General features: G+C 49.1%; 1 protein-coding gene across 1 annotated transcript in view; it reads right to left on the bottom strand.

The window, feature by feature from the left end:
• Positions 1-26698, bottom strand: part of npas1 (neuronal PAS domain protein 1) — a 414556-nt gene that overhangs the window by 264087 nt on the left and 123771 nt on the right. Inside the window, exon 3 of the mRNA XM_078533317.1 lies at positions 18175-18419. Coding sequence (XP_078389443.1) covers positions 18175-18419 — 245 coding nt within the window. The remainder of the gene's footprint in view (positions 1-18174; positions 18420-26698) is intronic.

The raw sequence follows: 26698 nt of genomic DNA on the forward strand, positions 1-26698 counted from the left end.
GAGGCAGAAGATCATGCATGGTCATTTTCAATGGTGGAGGAGACTCGATAGGCCGAATGGCCTACTCTTGCTCTTATTTCTTATGTTCTGACCTTCTTACAGCTCAACAACTTACTTAAGCCAACTCTACAGCCTCTCCTTCAGCTGAATAGTTGATCCATCCGCGAGAACAGAGCTGTATACAGGAGCAGTCTGTGCGAGGACTTGGAGAGCTGAGAGACTACTTGGCCAATAGTCATTTCTCCCTCTGTTTATATTCTTATGCAGTGATGGAAATCTATTTTTTTTTTGGAACAGGCTAGTGTGATCAGTTAGCACCAAACACTGTGTAAATGAAATGTCCAAGTTCAATAAACCGTACTTGCGGCTATAATCCATCACAATTTATTTTTCTAACTCTTCAAGGTGAGGAAGCATCCTGCACAATGGAACATTTTTCGGTAGCTTGTGCCTGTGTTTCAAGACGCCCTGTTTCGGGGACAGCGTAGGCCATGTACAGAATAACCCTCCCTCTCCCGTTACAGTGAAGAACTGAGAGCGTCTACTTGTCAGGAAAAGCTGGGGCTCTTTTCCCGAGAAAAGGGAAGGCTGAGGAGTGACCTGATAGAGGTGTGTAAGGCAATGGAGGGGTTTGATGGGGTAGATGCGGAGAAGACGACGCCTCGAGCAATCAGAGTCGATCTGCCAACCAATCAGCACCCTTTCCTTATGTCGTCTAAATCGTTGCTCCCTCTGAAATTTGGTATTCTTGTGTCTGTCCTGATGAGTGCAAGACAAAAAGCTTTGACAGCATGTCTCTTTTTTCAACTGTGGTCATGTTTCCACTTGTAGGGGAGGCCAAAACTAAGAGTCCTAAATACAAGATAGTCACTGATAAATCCAAAAGGGAATTGAGGAAAAACTTCTTTATCCAGAGAGTGAGAAGATTTCTCCGCATCTCAGTCCAAAATGGCCACTCCTTATCCTGATGTCCCCTCGTTCCCAGGCGGAAAGAAGGGCCGCTCAGCATCTGCTCTGTCAAGCTAAGAAATCTAGACATTTCAAAGAGATCACCTCTCATTCTTCTAAATAGCAGATAATATTCACCAAGAAGCGAAGACCAATGGGCGGAATCTTCCACTCTGGAGACTAAGTCCGGTGGCGAGCCAGAAAGTCGGAGTGATTCCCACCGGGTGGCGGGACAGCTGAACACGCCTGAGCTTGCGTTGTTCGCCTCATTAATTATACATCGGCAAGGAGCTCAGCAAATTTCATGTCGGGGCACCCAGGAAGTCCCCTGCCCCACCGTTACCTAATGGGGTGAAGGTCCCTGGTATCATAATTAAATGGCACCCGGACAGTCTTTCACCCTTGCCCTCTGGTCCTTCCCCACTCAACCCCCCCTGAAGTCCTGCCTCTGTCTCTCCCTTCCCCTCTGGGCCCTCTTCCCACCCACAGTCCTGCCTCTCCCTTGCCCTTCCCCTCTGGTCGGGCCTCCCATGCCCAGCCTGGGCGCAGCCTGCGCTACAGGGCACCTGATACGTAGCAGGGACGGTTTAAAAGGAAGACGAAGGGTGGGATTTTCCGGCCCGCGCTGCCGTTGAGATCTCCCGGGCCTCCGCGGAGTCAACAGAGATTTGAAAGGCTGACCGCATCCACCGCGGGGCTACCCAATGTTGGCAGGTGTTGGGGGGGAGGGCAGTGGCCGAAAATCCCGGCCAAAAGCAGCGTCTGCTGACCTCAAAGTCGCGGATGAAGTGAAGCTCACCAGGTAAGGGTCACTTATATCCTGTTGTGAAATGGGATGCACTAATTACCCACCGGCAGGTATCTTAATTCAGAGGGGAATGTAATTCTGGAAAATTGGCCTTTCAATGAGCATTCAAGAGATTCTAATGAATTTATTTTATTCATTGGATGTGGGCATCACTGGCTAGACCAGCATTTATTGCCCATGTTCAGGGAGCAGTTCGGAGTCAACCACATGGCTGTGGGTCTGGAGATTTCCTTCCCTAAAGGGGCATGAGCGAACCAGATGGGTTTTTACAACAATCGACACTGGTTTCATGATCACTTTTAATTCCAGATTTCTATTTTACACCATCTGCCATGGCAGGACTCGAACCCGGGTCCCCAGAGCGTTACCCTGGGTCTCTAGGTAACTAGCCCAGCAACAATACCACCACCCCCCACTAATGCAAACGGAATTCCCGACACTGCTCGTCAGAAAACTCGAGCCGCCTTTAACCGACCTAGGAAGTCGGGAGAACAAAATTCCAAACTATTGTCCCGCTGGCAGGAAACTGGTTTGGTGACTCACGCCAAATTAAGTGCGCCCGCCCGCCCACCATGACTCCCGCTGTCGGCAGGAGAAGTTTTCGCCCAATGTACTTTGAGAATATGGGGTAGAGTCTTTCCTATGGCGGGCGAGGGCGGACATGTAGCCGTTCGCCGCCCACGGTCAGCTGCGCGCCGCCATTTTACGCGGGCAGGCCAATTAAGGCCCGCCCAACGTAATGTGCGGCCGGAAGCGCTCAGCGCTACCTGCGCAGGCGGGGGGGGGGGGGGGGAGAGTCGGGGCCTGCGCCATAATCTCCCTGAGGCACGGAGCTGCCTCAGGGAGATTAAGTCAATAATAAAAACGTTTCAATAAATGAAGTAAAAAAATGATTTAAACACGTGTCTCATGAGCTGGGACATGTTTGGAAGTTGCCAAAAATGTATTTATTAATTTTATAAAAACCTTCAGGAAACCTCGTCCCGCCCGTGGATGAGGTTTCCTGGAAAACGCGAAGGCCGCTTGGGCTCTTCGCCTGCCCCCCCCCCTCCCCACCCCCAACCTTAAGGTTGGATGGGCAGCAATGTTTAATCGGGTAAATTACTTTTTCAATGGCCTTAATAGGCCGTTGACAGTTCGGCTGGTACGCAGCTGCCTCTGGCGCGTGCGCGCCGAACGAAATATCGAAATGACGCGCGATGACGCCAGGACGCACACCCCGACATCATCTCACGTCATTTTAAGCGTCGGCTTGTCGGGCCCGCCCACGCACACCGACGGCAATACTCTGCCCACGGAGAGTGGTTGAGACAAGCAGCATGAGTACATTGAAGGGGAAGCTAAATGAAAACACGAGGGAGAAAGAAATGGAAGGGTATTCCGATAGGATGAGTTGAAGAAGATTGGGAGAAGGCTCGCAGTTTTTTGCTTTTATCTCAGTGTTTAATTGACTGCCACTTCTCTTCAAGGAATGCCGACCTTGAAGAAGTATTGCTCTTCTACCTCTTTTCTACCTGTTTTTCCTTAGTTCTGTTGAAGAGTCATACGGACTCGAAACGTTAACTGTGCTCCTCTCCGCAGATGCTGCCAGACCTGCTGAGTTTGTCCAGGTATTTTTATTTTTGTTTTGGATTTCCGGCATCTGCAGTTTTTTGCTTTTATCACCTGGACCATAACTGCCAGCATCGAGAAGATGGGCCGAATGGCCGCTTTTGGTTCTGCAAGCCCAATGTAACTCTTAGCAAGTAAGATTGAGACCTCACAGAGGTGCTCAGAATTTTGAAGGGTTTTGTTGAAAGAAAGACGCAAAAAGTGTCAAGGAGCTGGTAACTAGAATGCACGAAGTCAAGGTAATCAGTAAGAGAGTGAATGTAGAGATTAGGTCAGGGCATTTATTCATGCAAAGCTTTCTTGTGACACACCCCACTAGAAAAAAAGTGAAAACAGAATCTTTGAAAAAAAACATTGATAGATTTTTGTTGGGTGAGAATATTAAGGGATATGGAACAAAGTGAGTAAATGGTGTTGAGATACTGATAGGCCATGATTGAATGGTGCTAAATGGCCTCCTGCTGTCCCTATGAATCTTTAATAGCTCTTAGAAGGAAAGTGGATAAATATTTGCAAAAAGATATCAGGTGAGTGTAGGGAAAGAGCAGGGAAAATAAGACTAAGTGGAGAGCCGCCAATAAGTCACCATACCTCAAAAGTAATTCATTGGCCAATTAAATATTGGGAAGACTGAAGCCAGTGTTTTCAATCCCCGCTCCAAACTCTGTTCCCGAGCTACCGACTCCATCCCTCTCCCTGGCAACAGTCTGAGGTTAAGCCAGTCTGTTCACAACCTTGGTGTCACATTTGATTGAGGAGACCTTCTGACCTCATATTTAAGCCATCACTAAGACCGTCTATTTCCATCTCTAACATCACCTGACCTCGCCCCGCCTCGGCTCATTGGCTGCTGAAACCCTCGTTCGTGCTTTTGTTACTTCGAGACTTGACCATGACCATTCCCACGCACTCCTGACTGGTCTTCCACATTCTACCCTCCGTAAACTTGAGGTCGTCAAAAGCTCTGCTGCCCGTGTCTTAACTCACACCAGCTTAACTCTATCAAGCCCTGCGCTCGATGACCAACACTGGTTTCCAGTCAAGCAACATCTTGATAATGCTCATCCTTGTTTTCAAATCCCTATGTGGCCTCGTCCCGACCGAATCTCTGTCATCTCCTCCAGCCCCACAACCCTCCCAGATCCCTGCTCTCCTCTAATTCTGGCCTGTTCAGCATCCCCGATTTTAATTGTTCCACCACTGGTGGCCATGTCTTCAGCTGCCTGGGCCCTGAGCTCAACAATTCTCTCGCTAGACCTCTCTTCCTCTTTGTCCTTCTTTAAGATGCTCCTTAAAACCTACCCCTTTAACCAAACACCTGGTCACTTGTCCTAACGCCTCCTTCTGTCTCAATGTCATGTCTTATTTTATAGTGTTTCCAGTGAAACGCTGTGGGACGTTTTATTATGCTATAGGCGCTATATAAATTGCCATTGTTATAAGCAGCGGCTGTTAAGTGCTCCGGGACCTCCTAAGTTCGTGAAAGGTACAGCGCAAACAACTTGATTTGTTCTCCCACTTCCCAATGCCGCGAGTCTGTTTGAGTGCGAATCATGGTGGAACGTGCAGCCCCTATCGAAACGCGATACCACGACAGAGGCAGGGTGATACCGTAGCGGCATTTGCAATGTTTCTGTGAAACTATCTGCTGTGCTGACACCGTACTCCCCTTTTCTTTAAATTCCTTTTTAATTGCATGTTCCGAATTTGCATATGGAGACATCACAGCTGTGTGTATACAGTACATAACGCTCCTAATAGCTTTGTCCTTAGACAATTAAGAGCTGTTGTTCAAGGCTATCATTAACCAACACAACATCAATGAATGCTCCACCTACTCTGTTTTTTGGGGTTTTTTTCATGCAATTATGCCTAATTATATGTTAAACAGACAACGTCCATCTTGCTCAGAGGAGGATTGGAGACACACGCATACACACACACACACACACACACACACATGCACACGCACGTACACACATACGTACGTACAGAGGTGTGCGTGCACCGTGATATCACCCACCTGCGCCCCACTCCCCATCCATTTAGCAACCGTACAATCAGTTCTGCTGCCCACGTCTGAACCATGAACAACACAAGAGCTCAAAAGCGAGCAAGTTCACAGGCATGCTCAACGTATTTGACCTGAGACTCTCCAGTGCAGTACTGACCGAGTGCTGCACTGTCGGAGATGCCGTCTTTCAGATGAGACCTTTAAACCGAGGTCCTCTTTTCCTTCTTGAGGTGGATGTGCTCAATCCCCTATTTCGAAACAGAACAGGGGAGTTCTCCTTAACAAAAATAAAAATACCTGGAAAAACTCAGCAGGTCTGGCAGCATCTGCGGAGAGGAACACAGTTAACGTTTCGAGTCCGTATGACTCTTCAACAGAACTAAGGAAAAATAGAAGAGAGATGAAATATAAGCTGGTATACCTGTCCCATCCCCCCCTTAAACCAGCTTATATTTCACCTCTTTTCTATTTTTCCTTAGTTCTGTTGAAGAGTCATACGGACTCGAAACATTAACTGTGTCCCTCTCCGCAGATGCTGTCAGACCTGCTGAGTTTTTCCAGGTATTTTTATTTTTGTTTTGGATTTCCAGCATCCGCAGTTTTTTGCTTTTATTATAGGAGAGTTCTCCTTGGTGTCTTGGCCAATACCTTATCCCTCAACCAGAATAACTAAAAAAAAAAAATTGTCTGGTCATTATCTCATTTAGATTGTGGGAGCTTGCTGTCCACAAATTGGCTGCCGCATATCATTCATTACAACAGCGACTATAGGTCAAAAAGTACCTCATTGGCTGTAAAGTGTTTTTGGGATGCTGAGGTCATGAAAGGCGCTATATAAATGCAAGCTCTTCTTTTCCCTTCATCCTTTCATGTTGAAATTAAATTGTGCCAACTGGTCTCAGTACGAACCTTTTGGACAAATGTCCCAAGGCGTTCAAAATCGCCAGACATCTAGGCTAAAGGAGATTTTAGGAGGAGGAACCAAACGATTGGTTAGAGAGGTGGGCTTCAAGGCGGAGTCTCGAAGGATGAGAGGTGGAGGGGGCGGGGGTAAAGGAGGTAGTTCTTGGCCTTAGGACCTGAATGGTTGAAGGTATGGCCGCCAAAGATAGGCTGAAAGGAATTGGGTGGAGGGGGGTTGCGTTGGGGGGGGAGGGGGGAGGCGTTGGGGTGCTTAAGAGACAGTACTTAGAGGAACAGAGCGACCGACAACCAGTTCCTGGTGATCCCAGAGCAAAATGGATTTTCCAAATTCACCCTCATGATAGAGGGGTTTGATGTTCCGGGTGCCCACACCAGGACTTTATTGTGGAGGTCAGTGGTCAGTGGGCACCCCAACACCCCCACCACACCCCCACCCCCCCGCCACACAAACGAAGGGGTAATTTTACCACAGGAGCCCCTCGTGATGCCGCCGGCTCAGTAGGAGGACTGGCAGCTCTGACCCCTCAGCCGCGCCACCGGGAGAGGTGGGGGCAGCTGCTGAGGGAACGTAGGTAACGTGGAGCCTTCGAGGGGTTTTAAAATGCGCAGGGGCGAGGCTCGGGAGGGAACAGCCCTCTGGGTAGTGGGGGGGTGGTGGTCAATGGGGCTGTGGGTGCTACTCTTCCTGCCCACAGCCCCTTCTTTGAAGTCTTTTCTCCAGGATTGCAACAGGGAGGCTGCTTCCACTTAGGGAGTCAGCCCGGCCATCAGCAAAAAGCCCACGGCGCCGTAAAATGGCCCCTCGTTAGGCCTTTAATTGTGTAAATTGGGGTCCCACCTCCTTGCATTTGGGTCCCGCAGGTGGTAAAATGTCCCAACAGCGAGACCACCTCAGGGGGCCAATTCAACGCAACTTCCTGTTACTTCTCCGGCCCCAGGACCTCACATCCCACCCACCCGAGGGCCGGTCAAATCCTGGCGACGGAGTCATTAGGCACAGGAGGAGGTCATTCAGCCCATCGAGTCCACGCTGGCTCTCTGTGGAGCAATCCAGTCCGTCCGATTGCCCCGCTCTACCCCCCCCATAGCTCTAGAAGCTTATTTCCCTCGATTTCTCTTTTCAAATCGTTGATCAAGACATTGTTTCACTTGCACAGAAACGGCCGCCAGATCAGAGGAAGATTTGGGAAGGCTGAGGAGTTAGGGAGTAAGTAGCGAGGTGAGGAGCTTCAAGGAGGGAGATCCAGGGAATGACTGTGATGGTTAAAGGGTTTGACAGAGTGGGAGTATGGAGGGGGGTGGAGTTGGCAATCGGGGATGGGGGTGCACAGAGGAAGAGAAAGTGAGTCAGGATGTCAGAGAACTGAAAATGCATGTTACAGAGCTGGAGAAGGTTGCAGGAGTAGGTTTTTTTTTACTTGTTCATGGGATGTGGGCATCACTGGCTAGACTGGCATTTATTGCCCATCCTTAATTACCCTTGAGAAGGTGGTGGTGAGCTGCTGCAGTCCATGTGGTGTAGGTACACCCACCGTGCTGTTAGGGAGGGAGTTCCAGGATTTTGACCCAGCGACAGTGAAGGAACAGCTGATATATTTCCAAGTCAGGATGGTGAGTGGCTTGGAGGTGGTGGCGTTCCCATGCGTCTGCTGCCCTTGTCCGTCTAGGTGGTCGAGGTCACGGGGTTGGAAGGCGCTGTCAAAGGACTTGGTGAGTTGGTGCAGTGCATCTTGTAGACGGGTCAAGTGATGACTTTGGGGGAGCAAGGAGCCAATTGAGATTGGTGGGGATGGGCAGGCAGGGCCTCAAGAGTAGGACAGCATGTGGCAGGGTGGAGTCATGCAAGGGAAAAGGTGGGCGATGATGTACAGAGGAGAGTCATACCTTTGTACCTTCCTTGCAGAAACAACTAAAGTAATTGGAAGGATTTGCAGTCTGGCCGTGCAGCATTGCTATTTTTTTTCGTACTCCCTTCCTGTGGAGAACAGTGGAAGGATTCACAGGCTGATTAACAGTCGGATAGGCTGTTACATCCTCTCATGGCTATAACCCCCTCTGTACCATCTGATAAGGGGGTGGGATGGGTTCGTCCAAATGGCGGGAGGGTTTTATGGGCTCCTGCAACCCATTCAGTGGTTTTGGTGGTGGTTAGGACCAGAATTTGGAAGTTTAGGACTGAGTATAACATTCAGCACAACACAGAAACCCTTCTCTCTCTTTCTCTCTCTCTCCAGAAATGCATTCAATGACACCGGGGCCAATTTACATCGCCCACTTTGAGCATTTTCCTTGCCAAGTTATTCGGCAAATCACCCAATGGATGACTGAATTCTGCTCGAATTCCATCTAAATTAAATAGTGTTTTTTTCTGTGCGGTTACAATAGGGTTTAAATAAAAAGAATTGATTGCTTTTCACTTCTCTGCTGTCATTCCAGCTAACACTAACAATTCAATCAAGGAAACATTCCCATTTTAGTATCTCCACAACAGAACTGATGATAAATCACAATTTTGATGAATGACCTATTTTACAGGGATCAGGACATGAAGCAGCTGAAGCACTAACTGGAATCGGCAGCTAAAGAAAGTCACCACACTAACAAAACGTTAAAAGCAGTTTTTACTGCGCCTTTTAGCACAAGAGATGTCTCTGGGAGCAGCTCTGGCTTCCCCCTCCCCCCACCAAAGTTTTTTTTCTCTTCATTGCTGGGGTGTGGGCGTCACTGGCTGGGCCAGCATTTATTGCCCTTCCCTAATTGCCCCTTGAGAAGGTGGTGGTGAGCTGCCTTCTCGAACCGCTGCAGTCCCTGTGGTGTAGGTACACCCACAGTGCTGTTAGGGGGGGAGTTCCAGGATTTTGACCCAGAGACAGAGAAGGAACGCCCGATATATTTCCAAGTTAGGATGGTGAGTGACTTGGAGGGGAACTTGCAGGGGGTGGTGTCCCCATCAATCTGCTGCCCTTGTCCTTCTAGATGGTAGCGGTCGTGGGTTTGGAAGGTGCTGTCAAAGGAGCCTTGGTGGGTTGCTGCAGTGCATCTTGTGGATGGTGCACACTGGTTTCAAAGGGCGTTGGGGATGGGGAAAGTGAATGTGTAACATGGTGGATGGCTCTGAGCTGCTTTGTCCTGGATGGTGTCGGGCTTCTTGAGTGTTGTTGGAGCTGCACTCATCCAGGCAAGTGGAGAGTATTCCAACACAATTAGCGTGCTGCACTATTGGGTCTAAGGTTGCTGGCACTCCAGGATTTAGGAGCATTTAAAAAATGGTGTTTTGTTTTGCCATTTTTTTTTTTTGCTTATCCGTTATATTGGAGACGGAGGGAAAAAAGGATGTTTGACTGAGAGTCAAGAATTATCCAACTGGATAATAACTGGTTCACATTTCCAATTGGTATGGTATTGCCCACCCACCCTCAGCCATGCCAAACAGCTGTACAACAGGTCGTGCTCCTTCGTATCCTAACTCAAACTGGGGTCCCATGCACCCGTCACCCCTGTGCTCACTGACCAACAATCACTTCCCAGTCCCCGATTTTGAAATTCTCCCTCTTGTTTTCCAATCCCCCACCCTGACGTCACCGACCCCCTATCTCTGCAATCTCATCCAGCCCTACCCGCAACCCTTGTCAAGTTTGAAGCTCCTCTAATTCCGGCGCTCGTGCCTTCAGCTGACAAGAGCTTATTTAGAATTCCCTTCCTAAATGTCTCCACCTCTCTCTCTCCTCCTTTAAGACTCTCCTCGGAACCTACCTACCCCTTTGACAAATCCGTTGATCACCTGCCCTAATATCTCATGTGGCCCAGTGTCAAATTTTGTTTGAGGGGGTTCCTGCGAAGTGCGTTGGGACGTTTACTGCATTAAAGAGCAACGTATAAACGTGAGCTGCTGTGCTTTAGGTGATTTTGGTCAGAAGGGTTGTAACTTCAAGTACCACGCCAGAGACCCGAGTGCAAAATCTAGGCTGACGCACTAGCACAGTACTGAGGGAGTGCTGCTCCGTCGGAGGTGCCATTAAATCACCTGCTCTTTCAGGGGGACATTAAAAAGTCCCGTTTTGAAGAAGGGCAGAGGAATTGCGTCCTCAGTGTCCTGGCCAATATTTATCCCTCAACCAAGATCACAAAAATATTTCAGTTGATTATTGTGGTTTGTGGGAGCTTGCTGTGCACAAATTGGCTGCCACATTCCCTGCGTTACAATAGCGGCTCCCCTTCAAAATAGTAATTCATTAGTTGTAAAGCGGCTTGGGATGTGCCACGGTTGTGAAAGGCATGGCAAAAAATTCAAAATCTTTCTGTTTATTTCTGTATCACTGGGCTTGTACTGAACACCTCTCATACACTATGGTGTGTGTGTGTGTGCATGTGTGTGCACATGTGTGTGTGTGTGCATGTGTGTGTGTGTATGTGTGTGCACGTGCGTGTGTGTGTGCACGTTTGTGTGTCTGTGCATGTGTGCGTGTGTGCATGTGTGTGTGTGTGTGTGTGTGTGCATGTGTGTGCATGTGTGTGTGCGCACATGTGTGTGCGTGTGCACGTGTGTGCACGTGCGTGTGTGTGTGCACGTGTGTGTGTGTCTGTGCATGTGTGCGTGTGTGCGTGTGTGCATGTGTGTGTGCATGTGTGTGTGCGCATGTGTGTATGTGCGCGTGTGTGCATGTGTGTGTGTGCACGTGTGTGTGTGCATGCGTGTGTGTGCATGTGTGTGTGCGCGTGTGTGTGTGCGCGTGTGTGTGTGCACGTGTGTGTGTGCACGTGTGTGTGTGCACGTGTGTGTGTGTGCACGTGTGTGTGTGCACGTGTGTGTGTGCATGTGTGTGTGTGCACGTGTGTGTGTGCATGCGTGTGTGTGCATGTGTGTGTGTGCGCGTGTGTGTGTGCGCGTGTGTGTGTGCACGTGTGTGTGTGCACGTGTGTGTGTGCACGTGTGTGTGTGTGCACGTGTGTGTGTGCACGTGTGTGTGTGCACGTGTGTGTGTGCACGTGTGTGTGTGCATATGTGTGTGTGCGCGTGTGTGTGTGTTGGGGGGGGCGGGGGGAGCTCCCTGAGGCAACATCATTCTCCCTGTGAACCATCTCTATGGGAATGGAGGTACACATAGGGCAGGATTTTCCCTTCATCGGGCGGGCGTGGCGGGTGGGCCTGGGAGCGGCCACAAAACGGCCCCCGGCCGCGATTTCATGCTGGCTGGTCAACTAACGGCCAGCCAGCAAGAAACACGCGCTGAGAAGCTCAGCGCTGCCGGGGGATGGGGGCGGGAGGAACGCGAGCACTAAAGCCTGCGCATGTGCGGGGGGTGGTGGGTGGGGGTGGGGAGCGCGTACTGGAAGCTCCCTGAAGGCACAAGAGCTGCCTCAGGGAACTGAAGAATTTTACAACGAAAAATAAAGATGTTAAAAATAAGGGAAACATGTGACTCAGTCACACGAACAGGGACATATTAAAAATGATGCTTAAAAGTTTTTATTTTTTAAATAATACTGTTGGAAACCTCATCCCGTCCGTGGATAAAAAATGCAAAGGCCACCTGGCCTATTCGTCCGCCCGCCGACTGTAAGGCTGGACGGGCAGCGAAAGATACAAATTCATTGCTAGTTTAATGGCTTTAATAGGCCTCTTGATTGTCGGTGGACATACTACCAACTCTCACACGTGCCCTCCGATCGAAGCACCGAGCACTATTTTACTCCCGATCAGGTCGGTTGAGGGCGTAAAATTCTGCCCATAGTAAAGTGTCCCACACACGCTTTACAACGTTGTTATTAATCAAAGTTTGACACCAAGCCACAGAAGGAGATAACAAAAAACCTGGTCAAACCAGGAGGCATCAAGAAGTGTCTTTAAGGATGAGAAAGAGGTGTTGAGGTTTAGGAGCTTAGGTCCCAGGTAGCTGAAGGCACCCTCGCCAAAGATTGAACCAGTAAAATTGGGAATGCGCAAAGGCAATAGGTGCAGTCAACCAGGTAACTGCTGGGAGGTCTTCTGCTGCAGCTCATATTTAAGTAGATTCTGTAGACTGTTTGCTGCCGTGTGCTGGTTAATCCTATAGAGTTGTTTGCTCTGGAGGTCTGCTTGGGCAGTGGGTAACACCCTGCCTCTGAGCCAGAAGCTCTGAGTTCAAGTCTCACTCTCAGGACTTGATGGGCTAGGAAGGTGTGTTCATAACGCAGCCAAATGGATCGAGTATCAGCCTGCAAATCCTTCCAACCCATGCCAATGGCAGACGGTAAGAGCGGAGAGATTCGTGGTCAGGAGATTACACATTCCGTGTGACGGAAAGAAAGTTGGAGCCTCTACCGTTACTACCGATAGCTCGAGACTACAAAGTGCATGTTTCCACAGCAACTCAGGCACCCTGAGTGAACTGTAACACACCGCCATTGCTTAACTTGGGAGCAGTTTCAAACCCCTCTGTTTGGAATTCATAGAAAGGACTCAAACAAACAGTTTTATTTTTTGACTCCCCCCCCCACCATCCCCACAGTTTCCCATTTTCAGACTCTGTCCCTGCCTCAGCTCATCTGCTGCTGAAACCCTCACCTAGGCCCTTGTTACCTCCGGACTTCATTCCAATTCTCTCCTGGCCAGCCTCCCATCTCTCCCCCGACATAAACTTGGGCTCACGCAAACCACCGCTGCCCATATCATAACTCGCCCCAAGCTCCATTCACCCATCACCCACCATGCTCGCTGACCTACACCAGCCACCAGTCAAGTAATACAGAATCACACAGAGTTTGGATGGCACAGAAGGAGGCCATGTTGGCCCATCGTGTCTGCACCAGCTCTCCAGACGAGCAACTCACCTAGATTCATTCTCTGGCTTCTCCCCGTAACCCTGCCCATTTTTCCTTTTCGATAACAGTCTGATTCCCCTTGAATGCTTCAGTTGAACCTGCCTCCACCACACTCTCGCTGCGTGAAAAAGTTTTTCCTCATTGCTTCTTTTATGCATTACTTTAAATCTGGACCCTCTCGCTCTTGTTCTCAAAGCAACATCTTGATGTTAAAATCCTCATTCCCATTTTCAAATCCTTCAATGGTCACGCCCTGTCCTATCTCTGTAACCTCCTCCAGCCCCACAAGTCTTTGAAATCTCTGTGTTCCTCCAATTCTAGCCTCTTGCACATCCCCAGGTTTAATCGTTTCACCATGGGTGGCTCTGCTTTCAGCTGCCTGGCCCTAAGCTCTTGAATTCTCTGCCTAAACGTCCCTGCCTCCCTCTCCTCCTTTAAGATGCTCCTTAGAACTACCTTTTTGTCCCAACCTTTGGCCGCCTGCCCTGACATATCCTTCTGTGGTTCAATGTCAAAGGAAGTTTTGACCGATGTTGATCTCATTACACATCTTGGGACGTTTTGCCACGTTAAATGTGTTATATAAATGAAAGCCATTGTCATTTACAGTGAACAGAAAAGGGGCCAAGGTTGATTTTTTTGCTCCTTCATAACCCAATGGTACTGAAGTCAAGTGGGGACATCAGGATACTGACACAGGTAACCCAGCAGAGATGTAGCACTGACCCTGTGACTCGGGTTCCCTGCATGCCTCAGTTGTCCATCGGGCAATGTGTTTATTCATTGAACAATAGGAAAACTAATGGTTTATTTGACCGACTCAACAAAATGTGAAAAGTTCTTCTTGAAGCCCGTTACCAATGCTCTTTCCTTTGGAGTATTATAAAGCAGATCAGGTCTTGTAGTCAGGCTGAACCTCCACAAGCTAAGACCATAAGAGGTAGGAGCAGAAGTAGACCATTCGGCCCATCGAGTCTGCTCCGCCATTCAATGAGATCATGGCTGATCTGATAATCCTCAACTCCACTTTCCTGCCTTCTCCCAATAACCCTTGATTCCCTTACTGATTAAAAATCTGTCTATCTCAGCCTTGAATATACTTAATGACCCAGCCTCTACAGCCCTCTGCGGTAAAGAATTCCACAGATTCACTACCCTCTGAGAGAAGAAATTCCTCCTCTGTTTTAAATGGGTGTCCCCTTACTCTGAGATTATGCCCTGTGGTCCTAGACTCTCCCACAAGGGGAAGCAACCTCTCAGCATCTACCCTGTCAAGCCCCATAAAAATCTTATACATTCCAAGAAGCCTCTCATTCTTCTAAACTCCAATGAGTACAAGCCCAACCTACTCAACCTCTCCTCATAAGAAAATCCCTCCACACCTGGAATCAACCCTCCCACCTATTTTAGTATCATCTGCAAAGTTGGCAATAGTACATTCGCTTCCCTCATCGAAGTCATTAACTTGGCTCTAAGCCCTGGAGGCAAACTTAAGGTTGACCCCAAAAAGTCTGAGTAATGAGCTACCAGGGAAGATTGAATAAACCGCAGCCCTTTAACCTTGAAAGTAGATGACAGGGATAGAGGAGCGATATCGAACAAATAAACCCAGAACAATTGAACCTTCTCTAGACTGCCTCCAATACCAGTATATCTTAGATAAGGGGACCAAAACTGTTCACAGTATTCTAGGTGTGGTCTAACTAGTGACTTGTATAGTTTTAACAAGATTTCCCTATTTTTATACCCCATTCGCTTTGAAATAAAGGCCAACATTACATTTGCCCTCCCCATTACCTGTTGAACTTGTATGTGTTAGCTTTTTGGGATTCATGCACAAGGACTCCCAAATCCCTCTGTGCTGCAGCTTTCTGCAGTCTTTCTCCATTTAAATAATATTCAGCTCCTCTATTCTTCCTACCAAAGTGCAGAACCTCACATTTTCCCACATTATACATTATACATGCCACCTTTTTGCCCACTCACTTAACCTGTCTGCATCCTTCTGTAGAATCCTTGTGTCATCCTCACCACTTGCCTTCCCACCTATTTCAGTTTCATCTGCAAAGTTGGCGATAGTACATTCGCTTCCCTCATCTAAGTCATTAACTTGGCTCTAAGCCCTGGAGGCAAACTTAAGGTTGACCCCCAAAAAGTCTGGGTAATGAGCTACCAGGGAAGATTGAATAAACCAGAGCCCTTTAACCTTGAAAGTAGATGACAGGGATAGAGGAGCGACATTGAACAAATAAACCCAGAACAATTGAACCAAGAATCTGGTGGTCAGCTGTGGCTCAGTTGGTAGCTCTCTTGCCTTTCGGACGTCGCATTGGGAGTGGGGCCTCCAGACTTTTTTACCCGGCATGAAGAGCTAAGATGGGACAAACGGCCTTCCTTCCACTCACCGTTTGTCAAACCTGCCTTTGTAAAACAAAGCTTTGGATTGGCAACTAGTTGTGAAATTTTCCAAAATGTTGTGCAAAAGCTATAAAAGCTGAGCACCTCAATAAAACACTGTCCCAGGAAGAGAGCTGCAAGGGAGGGGCAGTTCATTGACCAGGGTGATCCATCGGAAATGAGGCAATCCCAACAGAAAAATAGGTTGGCAAGATCCCACAGTCTTCCTTCCCCCTGCAACCTAGCGCCAAGTCAAAAAAATAAAGAGATAAAACTGCTTTTAAACTTGATTAGTCACATGAAAAAGACCCACCATGACTTCAAAGCCCTCAATGCACCAGGTCTTCAGCCAAAGAGTAATCAGAATGTGGAATGTGCTACCACAGGGAGTGGTTGAGGTGGATAGCCTAGACGTATTGAAGAGAAAGCGAGATAAACATACGAGGGAGGAAGGAATGGAAAGTTATGTCAATGGGGCTAGATGAAAAGAATGGGGACTCATATGGCACACAAATCGCAACATGGACCTGTTTTTATGCTATTGATTGAGGGAGAAATATTAGCCAGGACACCAGGGATAACTCCCCTGCTCTTTTTCGAAAGAGAGCCATGGGATCTTTTGCATCCACCCAATGGGCCTCGGTTTAAGGTCTCACTGGAAAGACAGCACCTCTGACAGTGCAGCACGCCCTCAGTACTGCACTGGGCTGTCAGCCTTGATTTTTATGCTCACATCCCGGCCGGACACGAACCTGGAATCTTTATGAGGCAGACGCAAGAGCGCTACAACGGGGAGACGCAGCTAACGCTACCGTTGGCCCAAACGGCTGGCTCCCAGGCTGTAAATATTTCATTGCCCCAACCAAAACATCCAAGACCTTCGCAAAACACACTTTCCGCGCGCTCTACAGTTTCAATCCGCATAACTCTCCAAAAAAAAATAAATACCTTTACGCCGCCGAATCAGAGCAGCCCATTTCTTAACACGCTATTGGCAGTTTGTGCCCCTGCCACTGCTATTCCCACGCACAGGTCATTCTAACAGCAACAGCGAATCTAGAAACACTCAGCAGCTCAGGCAGCATCTGCAGAGCAATAGCAATAAGTCCGTCGACGTTCCCAGTCTAGAGACCCCTCGGGGGTGGGGTCTCTGCACAGATGCTTCCTGACCTGCTGAGCATCTACCAGCCTTACTTCGGCCTGCTTTTCCATTTATTTCCAGTCTCCCGGCTACTTTGCGTTTTGTTTCCACCGGGCATTCCTCCTCCAGACTGAATGAGCCGGCTGGTCATGACACACAATGACCGGTGTACTGCGAGGACTGAGCACTGACATCTTGAATAAACAGCCAGTTGAAAGCAACCTCTCAGGCCGTTTTTACACAGAAACGCCTGGATTATCTCCCCGCTGCAGAATCTGACACTTGAATTTGAGGCTTGGTTCTTGAGCCGGGGAATTCCATCCTCATTACTAATCATTTTGCCAGTCTCCACTTTCAGAGCAGTAGCTGGATGACTGTCTCTCAGGGCTTTCAGTAAAATTTTTAGCCAGTCAAAAGTCATGGGCGGTTTATATACAGAATGCAGCACCTTACTCTCCCTTCCTGCAAAGCTGGGGAGGGGGTTACCCCATTCCACCCCCCCTCACCCAGAGCAGCATATTGAGGTTGGCAACCAAGCGTCCAACATGTTACTCACCGAGGGACATAGGAATAAGAGGTGGCCATTGCCCCTCGAGCCTGGTCCACCCAATTAGACTGATCTGCATCCCAACTCTTTGCCCAGCTTGGCTCCCTCCACGATGGTACCCGGGCCCTTTGAATTGAGATTGACCTTTCCTGCTTCAATACCACGACTGCTGGGTCTTTTACAAACTATTCCGGCAGCTGTGCCCGATCCCAGCGCCAGCCGGCAGCCCACACATCTGGGGCGCTGCTGGCCAACAGCTGGCACTGGATACACACTCTGTGCCCTTTCACAGTGCAAGAGCAACACCGCGGAGTTGGCAATAGACAGCAGGGCTGTGACGCTTGGATGACCAGTGGCCGATTTATTCCCAAGCCGCCTTGACCATCAGGGGGTCTGATGCGTAAGAACAGGAGCAGGAGGCTCAGCCCCCCCGACCTTGCTCCGCCGTTCAGTAAAGCAACGATTGGAACTACTTCCAACTCTACAGTCCCGCCCTCTCCCATATCCCATGATTCCCTTGGCGCCCAAAAAAATCTACCCACCTCAAGTCACCCAAACACTGAGCGTCCACAGATATCTGGGGTAGGGAATTCCAAAACTTCTCACAACCCTTCGGAGCGAAGACGTTTCTCCTCATCTCAGTCCTAAATGGCTTCGAGACTATGGCTGGGATTTTCAGGCCCCGCCCACCACTGGGATCTTCCTGTCCTGCCGAAAGTCAATGGACTTTTGGCTGGCCTGCTGCATCCCCCGTGGTGTCTCCCGCCACAGCTGGACAGGAAAATCCCGGCCTATGACCCCTAAATTTCCAGCCCGGGGGGTGGGGGTGGGAGGTGGGTGGGGGGGGAAGGCTTCTTAGTGCCTACTCTGTCCGCCCTTGTAAGAATTTTTTACAAGTATCAGTGAGATCGCCTCTCAATCTACCAAACTCCAGAGAAGGTAGGCCCATTCTAGCCAACCTCGCCAAGGCTGGGTCCACGTACCTTTTACGGAGATGTTGGGCGGGGGCCCCTCGATCCTCAAGTTCCAAGGGGGATCCCCCAGATTGGCAAAGTCCCTCATCCGGAGGTAGCTGATCGTCAGCCGGATGATGGAGGCTTTGTCCAGTTGGCTGGTGATGGCCCCCGGGAGCGGAAGCATCTTCGCCAATTCGTAAAACTCAAAGTTTTCTTTGCCCCGGCGAAAGCGAGCGGCATTGCGAGATTTCTCCTTCCGGAGGGCTTGCAGACTGGAAGAGAAAAAAAGAATTCGGTCCTTAGATTTTCACCCTTTCAGCATTCTCGACTGTTTCGTTCTCTTTTTTTTTAACTTGTGCACAAAGTAGTCCTGGTGAATGAGAAACGTTGAATGAAATCTCAGCTAAGGTGCAGAGTAAAGCTCCCTCCACACTATCCCCATCAAACACTCCCAGGACAGGTACAGCACGGGGTTAGATACAGAGTAAAGCTCCCTCTACACTGTCCCCACCAAACACTCCCAGGACAGGTACAGCACGGGGTTAGATACAGAGTAAAGCTCCCTCTTCACTGTCCCCATCAAACACTCCCAGGACAGGTACAGCACGGGGTTAGATACAGAGTAAAGCTCCCTCTACACTGTCCCCATCAAACACTCCCAGGACAGGTACAGCACGGGGTTAGACACAGAGTAAAGCTCCCTCTACACCGTCCCCATCAAACACTCCCAGGACAGGTACAGCACGGGGTTAGATACAGGGTAAAGCTCCCTCCACACTGTCCCCATCAAACACTCCCAGGACAGGTACAGCACGGGGTTAGATACAGAGTAAAGCTCCCTCTACACTGTCCCCATCAAACACTCCCAGGACAGGTACAGCACGGGGTTAGATACAGAGTAAAGCTCCCTCTTCACTGTCCCCATCAAACACTCCCAGGACAGGTACAGCATGGGGTTAGATACAGAGTAAAGCTCCCTCTACACTGTCCCCATCAAACACTCCCAGGACAGGTACAGCACGGGGTTAGATACAGAGTAGAGCTCCCTCTACACTGTCCCCATCAAACATTCCCAGGACAGGTACAGCACGGGGTTAGATACAGAGTAAAGCTCCCTCTACACTGTCCCCATCAAACACTCCCAGGACAGTTACAGCACGGGGTTAGACACAGGGTAAAGCTCCCTCTACACTGTCCCCATCAAACACTCCCAGGACAGGTACATCACGGGGTTAGACACAGGGTAAAGCTCCCTCTACACTGTCCCCATCAAACACTCCCAGGACAGGTACAGCACGGGGTTAGATACAGAGTAAAGCTCCATCTACACTGTCCCCATCAAACACTCCCAGGACAGGTACAGCACAGGGTTAGATACAGAGTAAAGCTCCCTCTAAACTGTCCCCATCAAACACTCCCAGGACAGGTACAGCACGGGGTTAGATACAGAGTAAAGCTCCCTCTACACTGTCCCCATCAAACACTCCCAGGGCAGGTACAGCACGGGGTTAGATACAGAGTAAAGCTCCCTCTACACTGTCCCCATCAAACACTCCCAGGACAGGTACAGCACGGGGTTAGATACAGAGTAAAGCTCCCTCCACACTGTCCCCATCAAACACTCCCAGGACAGGTACAGCACGGGGTTAGATACAGAGTAAAGCTCCCTCCGCACTGTCCCCATCAAACACTCCCAGGACAGGTACAGCACGGGGTTAGATACAGAGTAAAGCTCCCTCTACACTGTCCCCATCAAACACTCCCAGGGCAGGTACAGCACGGGGTTAGATACAGAGTAAAGCTCCCTCTACACTGTCCCCATCAAACACTCCCAGGGCAGGTACAGCACGGGGTTAGATACAGAGTAAAGCTCCCTCTACACTGTCCCCATCAAACACTCCCAGGGCAGGTACAGCACGGGGTTAGATACAGAGTAAAGCTCCCTCTACACTGTCCCCATCAAACACTCCCAGGACAGGTACAGCACGGGGTTAGATACAGAGTAAATCTCCCTCTACACTGTCCCCATCAAACACTCCCAGGACAGGTACAGCACGGGGTTAGATACAGAGTAAAGCTCCCTCTACACTGTCCCCATCAAACACTCCCAGGACAGGTACAGCACGGGGTTAGATACAGAGTAAAGCTCCCTCTACACTGTCCCCATCAAACACTCCCAGGGCAGGTACAGCACGGGGTTAGATACAGAGTGAAGCTCCCTCTACACTGTCCCCATCAAACACTCCCAGGGTATTCAGCTGATCGCAGGTTGGGCCGTTACTAAACTCTGGGCTCTGGAAGACACAAGCTCCCTTGTCTGTTCCCACTACTCGCTGGAATGTGCTTTTGTATTAACATCAGGACCAACTCTGGACTGGATTTGGTTATGATGCCCCCACAGAGGAACTGCCTGCGGACACTCTCTGGCTCAGCTCACAGCTGTCGATTAGGAGAGTATCACAGAATCACAGAATTTTAACAGCACAGAACGAGGCCATTCGGCCCATCGTGTCTGTACCAGCTCTCCAAATGAGCATTATGACCTAGTGCCATTGCCTTGCCTTTTCCCCGTAACCTTGCACATTGTTTCTATTCAAATTATCATCTAATACCCTCTTGAATGCCTCGACTGAACCCACCTCCGCCACACTCCCAGGCAGCGCATTCCAGACCTGAACCACTCGCTGTGTGAACAAGTTTTTTCTCACATCATAATTGCTTCTTTTGCAAATCACTTTAAATCTGTGCCCTCTCATTCTTGATCCTTTTACGATTGGGAACAGTTTCTCCCTATCTACTCTGTCCAGCCCCCTCATGACTTTGAGCATCTCTATCAAATCTCCTCTCAGCCTTCTCCTCTCCAAGGAGAACAGTCCCACCCTCTCCAATCTATCCTCATAGCTGAAATTTCTCATCCCTGGAATCATTCTTGTAAACCTCTTCTGCCCTCTCTCCAATGTGTTCACATCCTTCCTATAATATGGTGCCCAGAACTGTACATAATACTCCAGCTGAGGTCTAGCGAGTGTCTTATATAAATTCAGCATAACCTCCCTGCTCTTGCACTCTATGCCCCTATTAATAAAGCCCAGGATACTATATGCTTTATTAACTGCTCTCTCCACCTGTCCAGCCACCTTCAATGATCTGTGCACATTTACACCCAGGTCTTTCTGCTCCTGCACCCCCTTCAAAATTTCACCCCTTATTATTTTATATTGTCTGACCATGTTCTTCTTACCAAAATGCATCACCTCACACTTCTCCACATGGAACTTCATCTGCCACCTATCTGCCCACTCCACCAACTTGTCCATGTCCTGGAAGTTGCACACCATCATCCTCGCAGCTCACAACGCTCCAAAGCTTCGTATTTTCCGCAAACTTTGAAATTGTCCCCCGCACACCAAGATCTAGATCATTAATATATATCAGGATAAGTAAGGGCCCCATTACCGACCCCTGGGGAACTCCACTACAAACCTTCCTCCAGATCGAAAAATATCCATTGACCATTACTCTCTGCTTCCTATTTTTCAGCCAGTTTTGTATCCACGTTGCTACTGTCCCTTTTATTCTATGAGCAATAACTTTTCTCACAAGCCTGTTGCGTGGCACTGTATCGAACGCCTTTTGAAAGTCCATGTACACCACATCAACAGCATTACCCTCATCGACCTTTTCTATTACCTCTTCAAAAAGCTCCAGCAAGTTAGTTAAACACAATTTCCCCTTTAGAAATCCATGCTGGCTTTTCCTTATCAACCCATATTTCACCATGTGACGACTAATTCCATCCCGAATAATTGTTTCTAGAATCTTCCCCACCACTGAAGTTAAACTGCCTGGTCTGTAATTGCTGGGCTTATCCTTACAACCTTTTTTGAACAAGGGAGAAATGCTTGCAATTCTCCAGTCCTCTGACACCACCCCTGAGTCTGGTGGAGACTGAAAGATTCTGGCCAGTGCCCCTGCAATTTCTACTCTCACTTCCTTCCATATCCTTGGACGCTTCTCATCTGGTCCCGGTGCCTTGTCAATTTTAAGTACTGACAGTCTATTCAACACTTCCCCCTTATCAGTTTTGGACCCTTCTAGTGACTGAGTTTTCTTGTCTGTCACCTTGGCCTGGGTAGCATCTACCTCCTTGGTAAAGATGGATGCAAAGTATTCATTTAACACCTCAGCCATGGCCCCTTCGTCCATGTGTCAATTCCCTTTCTGGTCCCTAATCGGCCCTACTCCTCCTTTTACCACCATTTTACTATTTATATGCCTGTAGAAGACTTTGGGATTCCCCTTTATGTTGGCTGCCAGTCTTTTCTCATAATCCCTCTTTGCTTCTTTATAATATGCATTTTTCACCTCCCCTCTGAACCTTCTGTATTCCTCTTGGTTCTCAATTGTATTTTCTAGCTGACACCTGTCGTAAGCGCACTTTTTCATCTTTATCTTAATTTTTATCTCAGTTTTCATCCAGGGAGCTCTGGATTGGATTGCCCTACCTTTCCTTTTCGATGGAATATACCTTGACTCTGCCCGAACCGATTATTTTTTGAAAGTAACCCATTGTTCAGCCACAGCCTTTTCCTGCCAATCTTTTGCTCCAGTCTCTCTGGCCCAGCTCCGTTCTTGCCCTATCAAAGCCGGCTCTCGTCCAGTTAATTATTTTTACTCTGGATTGCCTATCATCCTTGGCTATCATCATCCTAAAACATACAATACAATGATCACTGTCTCCTAAATGTTCCCCCACTGACACTTGATCTACTTGGCCCGCCTCATTTCCAAGGACCAGGCCCAACGGTACATCTTTGCTTGTTGGATTGGACACATACTGCTGTAGAAAATTCTCTTGAACTCAATGTAGGAACTTTCCCTTTACACTACCACTGTCCCAGTCTACATTCGGGGTAATTAAAGTCACAGTGCTAGTATCTGGGGAGAAGGAACAGATCAATTCCTAATCATTATGCGCAACACCCCACCGTTCAGTCCGTAAGTGTGATGACCCTGTGTTTCCGGCCGGCCGCCATTTTGATTCACCGCCTCACTCCCGCTCTAGCATCTTTGTTCTCACTGAGGTTCAATGTACACTGGAGGAACAACACCTCATCTTTCAAGTAGGCACTTTACAGCCCCCTGGGCTCAATAGTGAGTTGAATAATTTCAGATCATGCCCCCAGTTGTTGATTCTTATTCTGCATCTTTCCAGTTATAATCCTCCTCTGCACCTGGAGTACTGTGTACAGTTTTGGTCTCCTTACTTAAGGAGGGATATAACTTGCATTGGAAGCACCTCAGAGAAGGTTCACTAGGCTGATTCCTGGGACGAAGAGGTTTACTTCTGAGGAGAGGTTAAGCAGGTTGGGCCCATACCCATTGTTTTTTAGAAGAATGAGAGGTGATCTCATCGAAACATATAAAATTCTGAGGGGGGCTTCACAAGACAGATGCTGAGAGGGTGTTTCCCCTCGTGGGGGAATCTCGGACTAGGGGGCAGTAGAGGACTAGACGAGGAATGCTTTCTCTCAGAGAAGTCAGTCTTTGGAATTCTCTTCCCCAGAGAGCTGGGTCATTGAACATATTCAAGGCTGAGTTAGGCAGATTTTTGATTGATAAGGGAGTCAAGGGTTATTGGGGACAGCAGGAAAGTGGAGTTAAAGCCACAATCAGATCAATTGAATGGAGGAGCAGGCTCGATGGGTTGAATGGCCTACTCCTGCTCCTATTTCCTATGATCTTATAACCTCTAGTCCCATCTTTTGTTCCTTTACTCGTCCCATTACCATCTCTTTTTGCCTCGCACCATCATCCCTTTTGTCATTTAAGTTCTCCTACCTTCCACGCTATCACAGACCATCCATTTTGTTTGCTCCTCTCCACGCCCCACTCCCCCTCCCCACCCCTCTCCCCCTCCCCCAACCCCCTCCCCCTCCCCCACCACCCTTCCCTGGCTCCGTACTCGCTTAAAACCCGTTACTCTGAAGCCTCTCAACTTCTCCCCAGCTCTGACGAAAGGTCATCGGACCCGGACTGACCACCTCCGTTCCTCTCTTACCCCAGACGCTGCCTGGCCTGCCGAGCGTTTTCCGTTTCTAGTTCTGCCCCTCGTCCAGGAGCCCCGCTATAAAAGCCTCCGACCTGAGGCGAATTCTACAAAGGAGTCAGAGCACCCCTAGGCCAGGAGGAGAGAAACTCGATAGCGGTTTGTGGGGGAAAGGTGGGGGGGGGACAGGGGGAAGCGCCGAAGAGAAGAAAATTTGAATACACAGGGGAAGGGAATAAAACCCCCTTAAAACATGGATGTCTGCGAGCTCGGCTCAAGCTGAAGAGGGATTCTCTTCTTGAAATGCCGAGAGTTGGATGCACGCCAGGGAGGGACATAAACCATTACAATATTTACACAGCTGCAGGCAGAGAGAGAAAAAAAATACCAACTGGAATGCATAAAGAGTGCCGAGGGTCGCTACTTCTGGCATGTCAGTCCAGGAGGAAACTGTACAAGGCAGCTTCAGAAACAAGCACTCTACATCGTTCTGACTAATGTACAGCAATCCCAGAGTGTGCAACTGTACATGGAAAATGTTATGAGGCAAGATTTCAGACTTAGATAATAGATTTAAAACGTTACTACTTTCGTGTGGAAGTCGCTGTTGCAGTTGTTGCTCAGGGATGTGTCCAGCCTCGTCTTGGACAGCTCCTGTCAAACCCTCGATGCCCTACCACCTAGAGGAGGAGGAGGTGGGCGTTCCCCTCCAAGCCACTCGCCATCCGGGCTTGGGACTATATCGGCCGTTCCTTCACTGTCGCCGGGTCTAAATCCTGGCACTCCCTCCCTAACAGCGCCTACACCACGTGGACTGCGGTGGCTCAAGGAGGGGGCTCACCACCACCTTCTCAAGGGGCAATTAGGGATGGGCAATAAATGCTGGCCCAGCCAGCGATGCCCACATCCCAGGAACGGGTAAAAAACAAAGTAGCATGCAATGGGGTAATATATAAAGCTGAGTGTGTTATACCAGTAACGCAGGCTGTGTTCTTACTTCCCAAGCCTGGGATCAGTTCCCCAGCGCTGTCCTGAGAGTCATGTTACCGGTGTGTTGCGCTGTGTGACCGCGTTCCCCTTCCTCATCGCAGGGGCCCAGTCCGCGGACACCAAGGAGAAGCAAATCGATTAGAGTTTTCACAATGTGGATCCTACTGGCCCTCAGTAAGCAGTTCACAGCTTTTCTTAGTTTCGTCACCAATCCGAGGCACTGTTCAAAGCGGCCGTGGGTGGGCAACTGTGGGAAACAAAAACGTTCAACTTTGTTCCACTGCGCAGGGTCGGAGGGGAGGGGGGGTGGGCAGGAGGAGGAGGAGGGGGGGCAGCATCCATCTACGGAAGTCCAGGGAGTTTACTCCGCATCCAATCCAGGCTGTATCTGAACGGGAGTGTTTGATGGGACTGAGGGGAGGGGGAGCGAGAAAGAAAGAGAGACTTGCGTTTATATAGCGCCTTTCACAAACTCAGGAGATCCCAAAGCGCTTTACAGCCAATGACGTGCTTTTTGAAGTGCAGTCACTGTTGTAATGGAGGAAAAACGGCAGCCAAATTGCGCACAGCAAGATCCCACAAACTACAACATGAGAATGACCAGATAATTATTTTATGATGTTGATTGAGGGCTAAATATTGTCCAGGACACTGGGCAGAACTCCCTTACTCTTTTCCCTTCTGCATTCTTCCATGGGAGGTGGGTGTTGCCCATCCCCTAATTGCCTTCAAGCTGAGTGTCTTGCTAGGCCATTTCAGAGATACCCACATGGCTGTGGGTCTGGAGTCACATGTAGGCCAGACCGGGTAAGGATGGCAGATTTCCTTCCCTAAAGGGGCATTAGTGAACTAGATGGGTTTTAGCCGTCATGGTCACCATTACTGAGACTAGCTTTATATTCCAGAATTATTAACTGAATTCAAATTCTACCAGTTGCCATGATGGGATTACTAGGCCAGTGACATTACCACTACCTCCCCTAACTATGGCATCCCAGGTCCTTTTATGCCCCTTGAGAGGGCAGGCAGGGCTCCCATGTAATGTGTCTGAAAGACAGGCGTCTCCAACAGTGCAGCACACCCTCAGTCCAGCACTGGGAGAGTCAGCCTTGATTATGCACTCATGCGGTTGGAGCGGGACTTGAACCCACAGCCTTGCTGACTCAGAGATGAGAGTGCAGCCTGCTGAACCATGGCTGACACCTAAAAAGCGACTGAGAGCGATTGAGAGTGAGCGGCAGAGAATACGAGCGAGCGGGAGTGAGAGACCGCTCCACTGAGAGAGAAAGAGACAACACAAGTGAGAGAGACTGAGAGAGAGAGGCAGTGAGAGCGAGACAACTAGAGAGTGTGAGAGTATTAGAGGGAGAGCCAGAGGAAATGAAAGCAAACCCAAGCAAGGTGAAGGAGAAAGAATTGTTTTAAAATTAGGATAATATTGGCAAAAGCGAGAGATGAAACCCCAGATGCAAGAGAGGCCAACTTCGGAGCAAAGGAATATTCGGAGAAAAT

Source organism: Cetorhinus maximus, chromosome 32, assembly GCF_964194155.1.
Source record: "Cetorhinus maximus chromosome 32, sCetMax3.hap1.1, whole genome shotgun sequence".
NCBI lineage: Eukaryota > Metazoa > Chordata > Chondrichthyes > Lamniformes > Cetorhinidae > Cetorhinus > Cetorhinus maximus.